The sequence below is a fragment of the Juglans regia genome, chromosome 3 (assembly GCF_001411555.2).
Source record: "Juglans regia cultivar Chandler chromosome 3, Walnut 2.0, whole genome shotgun sequence".
In the NCBI taxonomy this organism is placed as follows: domain Eukaryota; kingdom Viridiplantae; phylum Streptophyta; class Magnoliopsida; order Fagales; family Juglandaceae; genus Juglans; species Juglans regia.
Window position 1 is genome coordinate 13,656,723 of NC_049903.1, and position 10,119 is coordinate 13,666,841.

The following is a 10,119-nucleotide window of genomic DNA, read 5'->3' on the forward strand; positions in this document are numbered from 1 at the left end:
AGGCTATGCGCTGCCGAGTACTATGGTGAAGGAGTAAAATCTGTCGTACTATAATCAAGTTCATGTTAAGTCAAGAAGTCAGATCAAGTTCATGTTAAGTAAAGAAGTTGAGTTTAAGCAGTTAAAGAAAAAGATTTCAAGTTCATGTTATGTTATGTTCACGTTCATGCTATATTTCAAGTTCAAGTTCAAGTTCTTGTTATGTTATGTTCACATTCATGTTATGCCATGTTTCAAGTCCATAATACGTTTCAATTTCATGTTTATGCTATATCAAGTCAAGTTTCAATTCATATTTCATTTTAAGTTATGTTAGTTATGTTATGTCAAGTTATGCAATTATTACTTATGACTTTGATTATGCATTCATACTTTTACTGCCATGCATGCATCATTAACCTGTGTAGAGGTTTTCTGTTAACTTGCTGAGATTTATAATCAAATCTCACTGTGGTAATTCTAACTATCATTCCCCCCTCTCAAATGGTAGATCTTGTTATAAGACCTAAAGGAGAACCGGGATTTGACAAACTGAACACGGTCGACTGAGCGATGGTGCGGATTCAAGGTTAATATAGTAGTTAACTCAAATTACTACTTGTACTTATGGAGTTGAATCTCCAGCACACTTATGCTCACGATCATAAACATTTTGGATTAGTGTTGTGATCTCTGATGTTTAGTATATCTTTATGTATGAAGTATGTTTTAAGCATTTGAGATATTTTAAATTTGGTGCATAGTATTGCTAAAGAAAAAAAATTTGTGCTGCGATATATTGCATAATACTATATGCATGTTAAGAATATTGTATCTTATATGTCATGAACGGGGGTAGGTAATCTTGTGTTGTATGTCTCGACGCTTTAAATGTTCGTCCAATCTTAAGCAAAATTTGGAGACGTCACAGAGGCTGTGAGCATTTGAGAAGTGGAGGGTCATGTATTATGCGGTTCAATCACATTGCTCAAGTAAGAGTACTAATAGTGAGATAGCCATAGTTAAATTTTGACTAAAATTTAACCAAGTTGCTTAAAACTCTCCCACACCAAACTGGCCAAATGCACATTAAATTTGGTCAGACCCTTTTTTACTGACCAAATTTGGCTAGCCCTTTTGGACTGGCAAAATAGTTTTTCATCCATAATAAATTGATTCCTGCATGTGACCTTTAAATTTATTACAAGTCACTTCTATGAAACTTTTTAGTATGCGCCTTGATATACAGGAATAAAACTTTGGTTTCTCATGCCAGGTGTTGATTTCAAGGTGAAATACGTCAACATTGATTTCAAGATACGACTGTCGGAAAAATTATATCAGTTGAAATAATATGAATTTTGAAAATTAATGTGAACCTTTTTATTAATTAATAAATATTTTAATTACAATTAGAATTAAAATAAATGAAAATGTCAAAATTAATATTTTAATAGAATAATGATAGATTTGGAGAGTTTCTTATTTTGTGTTGTTGAAAAGTGACTAGCTAAATTTATAAAAGTAGATTTTCTAGTTAAAATTTGGCCAAATTTTAGTTATTTCACTACTAATGCTCTAAAACTTTTGTATTGTCTTGACTTCCTATATAAAGGTTAGTCTAGGAAGTCAAGGTAACACAATTTTGTGAATATTTATATACAATTTGTATGTGCATGTATAAATGTAAATATAAATTTATATAAATATATGCCCAAGCAGGGGGCGGGGTGGGATCTCGCTGGGATTAGCCCACCCCACCATGCGGAGGGCAAGGCGGACAGGGACGGGATAGTGGGGTGCAGGCCCTGACGTCCTCCCCTAGTATTTGGTGTGAGTTTGCGTGAGTAGCCAATCAATCGTGTGTAACATGTATCAACAAAAATTGAGAATTGTATATTTCAAATTAGTATATATCATAAATTTTTATACAAATACGTGAATAATCTATTCTCAAGTGGTGCAATAAGCTCACATTTGTTCCGGGAGTCAACCAAAGTATAAAAAATATCTAATAATTATAATTAGTTGAGAAAATGTACTTATTATTGACAAAGACAATATATCGACAAAGAAAACAATCTGGGTTGGATCATACTTGTAAGAGATGGAAGAAAGTTAGAGATAAGATATGTCAGTACGCTCTCCAACTTGTAGTTTTTGTTCGGATATATGATGGAATGAATTCATGTACGCTTGGAAGCTTGCCGACTACTACCTTATTTAAGATCTTAATAATTAATATGTGGGCTGGAATACAATAAATTTATTTATTCTTCTCGAAGTTTTGTGGAATGCAAAGAAATAATATTAGCTTCTTGTTAGATCGATACAGTTATAAGGTTGGGGTATGCAAGTCCAATGCACTCTTCTAAAGAAATATGATCCACTTTTATAAATAAATTTTTCTTAATGTGAGTACTTAGTTTGTCCTTTTTTCTTTTTAAATGGAGGATTGTAAGAAACTTGCACATCTTAAAACTATATAAATAATTTATCTTTCATAAGTAAGCGGATTTTCTTATCACTTTCATACTGATCTTGACAAAATACTCTTGGTGATACTTTGTTCATTTAACAGTTGAAAATTATGATATAAGCATAATTATATCTACATATAGGAGTAGAAATACGAGACACGACACGTGAATTTGACACGAAATTAATAAGTTTGAGTTTGATATAAATATGTTCAAGTCAAAATGGGTTGACTCATTAAGACATATTAATAAATGAGTCAACTCGCTTAATCTGATATCATCCCGTAATAATCCGTTTAAATTTCATTTCAGAATTATAATTTTATTATTATTTGATCGTAATATATGTATTTCTTATATGCATATATTTTTATTGTTGAGATTATAATTCTTCTATACTCATGCTCATATTTATTGTTGTTGGATTTGTATTATTGGTTTATTATATATTAAAATCTGAGAGATATTTGTAGGTAATTTTATTTTTTTTAAATATTGTGATTATTAATAAATATAAATTTTAATTTTATAAAAAAAATTATTTAAAAATATGATCAGTTCAAGATGTTGGGATTGGTCCATATAATCAAATATCAATCGCATAACACGACGCATAACACGACGCAAGTACGAATTACCAACCATTCCTACGTACATGCCAGCTCACTAGAGAACAGTCTCTATTATCCCAATGGTTCATCTTTGACTTTTCTTAAGTTAACAGCTCTTATTAGAGTTTAGTTGAATTTAATCTAATTTTAATATGAATTTAATATCTAAATATTTAATTTTTAAATTATTAAATTTATTTCAATTCAAAATTTTTTTATATGTGATATATATAATTTTTTTTCAACTTAAAATATCATTATACATAGAACTCACAATTTTTTTCAATTTCCAATATCTAATAAAAGTATCAAACTCATCTTAACATTTAAATACACTTTAAACTCAGTTTAGATGGTCCCACATAACTCCCTTCACTACTCAACTCATTACTATTTATAAAGAACTTAACTCAACTTAAATCAACTCGACATTTAAATGCAACCTAAATGTATGAATTTGGATCCAATTGTGCTGTAAATAGTGGCAAAAAAAAAAAACCGATGACCCGTAAATCGCACGGTCTAAACTGGTGGCTTTGATCTGTATCGGATTTGGTTGGATCAGATATCGATTTTTTTTTTTAAATCAATTAAAATTAGTCTGATTCTAGTTGTTGGACCAGATCAATTTATATATATATATATATATATTTTATATAAAATAATTTTTATATGATTTTTTTATATTATATCATAATTGATAATTATCCACACAATGCATTACATATATATATATTAATTATGTGCTCACGTAAAATACTAGAGACAAGTTAGGTACTAATGTTGATGTGTAAGTTGGTACAAAATTTGAATACAAAATATAATTAACATGACATAATGAAATTATACGAGCATCGTAAAAAAAAGCATTGATAGCGACGAGAAGTATTTCGACAATTGATATGACACATATCCTTCACAAGAAGGACTTATTATGTTGATGATATTGTATAAATTTAAAGCTTTTTTTTTTTTCATTTTTTTCGTTTCATTTTTTTTATTTCAATTTCTTGAGTGATGTTTTTATAAGATTATGAATTATGTACAACAAGTAAACTCAAGTCATGTTTGAATAAAATTATATCATACTCTACTCCTAAAGTCTAACTACGTACGTACGAATTCAATTTGTTTATACACCCTTAAAATCCTAACAGCTTCCAAGGGATTTCCTAGATATCGATGGGTCATAGAAAACATGCTTCAGTACTACTGGTGTTGATTTTTCAAGTCAACGGACATCTTCTTCACGTCCACTACTTGCTTAATTAATACCTTTCAAATTTAATGACTTGACTATCAACGTACGTCATGACTTTTCTTTCATTTTGGATTAGATCGATAATCTCAATCCACATTACTGGTGGAGGTCCTCTCGATCATGGAGCTTTTTTCTTCAATTATCTAACTAGCAGGTCTCACATTTATAAATTGAGCATGGATACTACAATATATCTATATGAGCTGGCAACGATATTAAGTACTTCGAAAACACATCATTAATTTTCTATATTATTGAAAAATGGGTTTTCGATAAACGTCTTAGTTTTTTTAATATGTATTTACTTTTTGTCAATGAAAAAAAAATTATATTTTTCTTTTAAACAAAAATCAAAGCAGTCTCAATCTTCTTTTTCTACCCCAATATATACGCAACACTGAAATCTGACTAATGTAAATATTGCAAGTGGTAGCCCACACAATCAACGTCCCATAGAAGATGGGCTCGATCACTATATATGTAGAAAACAAGTCCCTTGACATTGAAAGATATAATAACAACTAATTGGTCTTTGTCTGATCACTTTTGTAATCTTGTTAGGGAAGTGTTAAGTATAATTAAGTATTAGTTAAATACACAATAATATAATAAAAATTATAATGAAATTAACATTCAAACAAAATCAGTTTAGATTGAGGCACAGAAATCTCATTCTCTTTAAGGAGATTTAAGCCATCTGCAGTATGTAAAATTTCAATTTAAATGGTGTAGCAAAATTCCTCTTGACTTGACTCTTCCAGGATACAACAACCTAATTGATTGTCGTATAGCTCAAGCCTACTCTGCACAAGTGGTTGAGTCCAAAACTTCACTCAAAAAGTATCTCTCTTTTGTTTGGAAAATCTCTAAAAGATATCTATGTACACACTTTTATTTTTTTTTAATCAATTTCTCTCTATTTCATACAAAAAGAAACACACCAAAATGAAAAGAGGAACCTCAAACGTAAACAGAAAAATGAAATAAAGAGAAGAAAGGCAGCCTAAAAGAAATCACAAAAACCGCAACAGGAGTTTAAACACATAAACCGGTAACGAAATAAGAGAGAGAATTAAATAGAGAAAAGATTCTGACAGCTAACCTTCTACCGTAGCCTAACTTTCACCATAGCCGTTAAAAGCAAATATTAGAAGATTTTTTTGTTGAACATTTATTCACTTTGAAATATTGGATGCCGAAAAATACTGAATAAATCTTCCATAACAGAAGAAAAATGATTTTGTGCAATCCTTCCACAACAAAAAAAGGTTTGAAGGAATGCAACAGTCATCTAAAGAATCTTACTAACAAATACAATTTATTAAGAAATACCAACATTCACTCACTATTTTTTAATGATAAAAAATTAGTTATTGTTAATGTGGATTATATTAAATCATGTGATAATCTAATAGATCCACTGACTAAGGCCTTAACAAGAGAAAATGTCTAGAATATATCGAGGAGAATCTGATTTATAAAGTCTATATAGTCATGAACCACATATGAGGATACCCAACCTATAGATCAGAGATTCTGAGAACTGAGTTCAATGTGAAGAACGAATCATTTAGTAGTAGTAAGAAATGCCCTACTTATTTTATTTGAGAATTTTTCCATTCCTATAGTATAAGTGTATTCATCTTGTAATGATTGAGAGGAAATTAGGCTATATCAAAACCACTAGATCATAAGCTAGCTATTAGAGATTGGCTCCAACAAATTTAAAGTTAATCTAATTATTTACTAAATGCATTGACCATCCACGCTATGACTTTTCTTTACTGTGGTTTAGATAATCCCAATCCACATTATTAGCGGAGGTGTAACGTGAAAGTAGGTCTCATATTTATAAATTGCTATGTAGTTCTTAGAATCTTAGCATATAATTATTCATAATGCGATACCGCGTGCCTCGCTTTTAACCGTTAGATTATCTTCTATTTTCAAAATATATATTTAAATAATTAATGGATAATAACATATTTATCCATTAATCAATAATGAAATACGAGACGTGGCAAAGATCTATATGCATGCTATGGTGCTAAAGCTCACAAGAGTACACTAACTTAAATCTTAATTTTTTTAATATATATATATATATAAGATATTTACAACCGTGAATTATATAACCATTGCGTAATCATTTTGAAAAAAGTGAATAAACTATTTGATCCACATAAAAAATTAATTTTTTAATTGTAGAATCCACTCTTTTTCAAAGCATTACACGACGATTAAGCACTCCACGATTGTATGTAGAATTACTAATATATATATATATATATATATCTATATGATCACTCTTATAATTTTTCAACAACACAACATTAGATGAAAAATAATATTTGAAATCTTAGGATGTGTAAGTCTCGCTCACTCCATTTAAAAAAGTTGATAAATCTAGAACTCATATGAGAAAAACCACACTTTTTTTCAAAATAAGTACGCAAGACTTACACACCTTAAAACTATATCAAGCATTACTCAATCTAGATATATGAGTTTGAGTAATGTTAGATAAAGTCATTGGTTGTGCAAGTGTCGCACGCTCATTTTGAAAAAGAGTGGGATTCACCATTAAAAACTTAATTTTTTTCATGTGGATCTCATATTTACTTATTTTTTTTAAATGGAGTGCGTGATACTTGCACACTCTATGATTGTAAGTATCTTGAATTGTAATATATGGAAGGAATTAAGTATTCTCTGCAGAGAAGTTCTATTTGAAGACGTTTTTAGTATTACGCACCATCCACATTGTATAATTTGATTTGTAAGATTCAAATTTTAATTTTTTTTTTCAAATCAAAATATACCACATAGATGGTGTGTGATGTAAAGGCATTCAAATAGAATTATTCATTTCCTATCTAAGGTGTATCATTTTTATTCAGCTCTTGGCACAAGTAGGAGCGTCATGAAATTAATAGACTTAGGTTGTGTTCGATTGTTGAACCAAACTCAACTCATTTCAAACTAATCATTGATGAAACTCACTATTTTTTCAACTTCCTATAAAAAAGTTAAAGTCATCTCAACCTATTTCATACATTTCAGCCTAAAAAGTTAAACTCATCTCAACTTAAAAAAAAGTTAAACCCATCTTAATGAGACCTACAAAATGTTAATATTTACATCTCAACTCAACTCATCTCAGCATCCAAACGTAGCCTAATAGTCATATTAGAGTTTTCATCCTTCAATTAAGAAACTCATGATGTGTCATGCATGCGGGGAGAATGTAGCATGTCTCTTAGTGTGGTCCAAATATAAAATATGTATTTGTTTAAATGAAATATTATAGCCGATAGATAAGGATAAACAATCCATAAAACAATGTATCTATTTATGATAGTAATTAAGTATTGCTTCCTTGATAGAAAGATATCAACATCAATATATGGACTAGCTAGTCATAGTCCTACGACTATCATGCACAAGTCAAAAAAAAAAAAAAAAAAACTGGTCTCAAAATGCTTAAAATGCAAGAACATCGTAATAATCTTCTTTCCTAAAATTAAGGAAATATAAAATATGGTGCACCAAAAAAGGCATGATTTGGCCAATGAAGCCATATATATATATATTAATATATATATTAATTTTTTTAAATCAAGATTGTTTTATTAATAAAATCCTCTGTAACAAAGATTGAATGCATGGAGGACTAAGTCCATATCCCCAATTACATCAGAAATATTCGAAGCATTTTTGGCCAGGACATGGGCTCTCTCATCTGCTCCTCTTCTAACATGGTGTACTTACCAAGATGTAAAACTTTAGAGTTTGCTTCTAATGTAAAACAAGCATCCCAGTAATGGCCCAAGACTCTCCAACATTAGTGATGGCCTGAATTACTTGAAGAGTCTCCCTTGAGTTTGATGTTTGTTAGCCCCAGTTCAGTTCCAAAGATGCTTGCTTGGAGAGCACCAAAAGCTTCTTCAAGGAATGGATCAGGAAATAAGCTTCTATTCATTCTGATAGTGACAATGACTCTACCTTTCCAGTCTCTAGCTATAATCCCAATTCCAATCTTGCATTTAGATTTGTTAATTATAGTATCCCAATTGAGCTTAATGAGATTCTATGGAGGCGGAGTCTACGACTGAGGTTGATTTCTATTAGTTTCTGTTGAGCTTGTTCTCTCTACCTGGATTTTCTTCATCTCCTGCAATATTTGTTTTGAATGCAACACCTTGGATCGTTTAAATCTACATTAAAAACAAAACCATTCATTCTCAACCAAATTCTTCTAGCAACCATAGCTACTTCCTCAATTTGTTCCTTCTCAATAGTTTCGCATAAGTTTTCCATCAACTCCATAAAGCTCCTCTTAGGATTATTGTTTTTCCGTAGTTGCTTGGAACATTGACTCCAGACATCTCGAGCTTCAATGCATTCCCACATGGCATGATTCATAGACTCTTCAACCTCTAAGCAGATAGGGCAAATTGGGTTATCAACAAATTCTTTATGAATAGATTCAAACTTGTAGGAATAACTTCTAAGAATGCTCGCCACAAGAAGACTTTGTCTGCATTTGGTATGTTCAGCTTTCAGACTATTTGCCACACTCTTCTCTGTCTATTATTGCTAGATGGCTGCACTTAAGTTCTTTCTTGTATCTCTTTTTACAGATGATAAGCACTTCTTATTGAGAACAGTTCATTTGTAGTACCTCTCCATATTAATTTGTGGACATCTGTAGTGCAGGGGATCAAATTTTCAACTGATTTTTCCTATTGGCTTTACAGAGCTGTTGTTAGGAATCCAGTGGTTAAGTACTCTAGGTCCTATTCTGTGGTTAAGGGGCTGAATCCTAGGGGTTCAAAGTGGATGGAAGGAAAAGACAGTTACTCATGGTCCAATTCTACAGTAAGGCCTACAAGATTTATTTACGAAGATAGTCCATTCACATTACTAATGGCACCTATACGGCCCCATTCACATTGCTAGCCCATGTAGATTACAACGCACATGTTCTTCCCACATAATTTATACAATTTTATAAGAAAAATATCGAGCTTTGTCTTGTAGAAATTTATACAATTTTATAGAAATTTTCCTCACCGTTCTTCCACTTCCCTAACCAAAATCCTCAGGCAGCATTATGAACTTAAAAAGCACATGGTTGTTCCATTGATTGACATTATAAACTATCAGCATTGATTGAATAGAGGTCCTGTGCAGAAGTAGAAGAAGTTCCGGTCCAAATCGGATCTGATGACGAATGAATACGACTCTCAGCTCCACTTAAGCTCTTCCTTACTGGTTGGATTTGATCGAACTGGCCTCTTAAAGCTTCAAACCTATATTCATCACCATATATACTTGGATCCATGATATCTTCATTAACAACAGTTCGGCCTTCGAGCATGCTTACTACTGCAGACATGGTGGGTCTAAGCGCTGGAGATGGATTGGTGCAAAGTAGAGCTACTTTGATCATTCTAATAGCCTCCTCCTTGTTGAAATCGGAGCCTAGCTTTGTGTCTACTAGCTCCATTAGATCACCCTTTCTTTGTAGAACAAGGCCCTGAAATAAGCATGCATGAAAGGATGGAAATGAAAAGTAGCGAATCAATAGAAGAGAAAGACGTGAACTCATGCTTGACTTCAATGAGTTGAACAATATCAACCTAGTTTAGTATACTTTGTAGCTTGACTCTAGAGTAGCAGATCATGCCGACCAGATTGGGTGGAAAGGCACAAAGAAGAAACATAACTCATGACTGTGTTTTTAAATGCATGTACGTAATTAAGGGTATAGATCAACCTTACC

At 31.4% G+C, this 10,119-nt stretch overlaps 1 protein-coding gene across 1 annotated transcript; it reads right to left on the minus strand.

Moving 5' to 3' along the window:
* Positions 1-9,254: 9,254 nt before the first annotated feature.
* Positions 9,255-10,054, minus strand: LOC118347910 (probable LRR receptor-like serine/threonine-protein kinase At1g29720). The gene has a single exon (XM_035688113.1). The coding sequence runs from the start codon at positions 9,943-9,945 to the stop codon at positions 9,487-9,489; it is 459 nt and encodes a 152-aa protein (XP_035544006.1). The 5' UTR covers positions 9,946-10,054; the 3' UTR covers positions 9,255-9,486.
* Between the last annotated feature and the right edge of the window lie 65 nt (positions 10,055-10,119).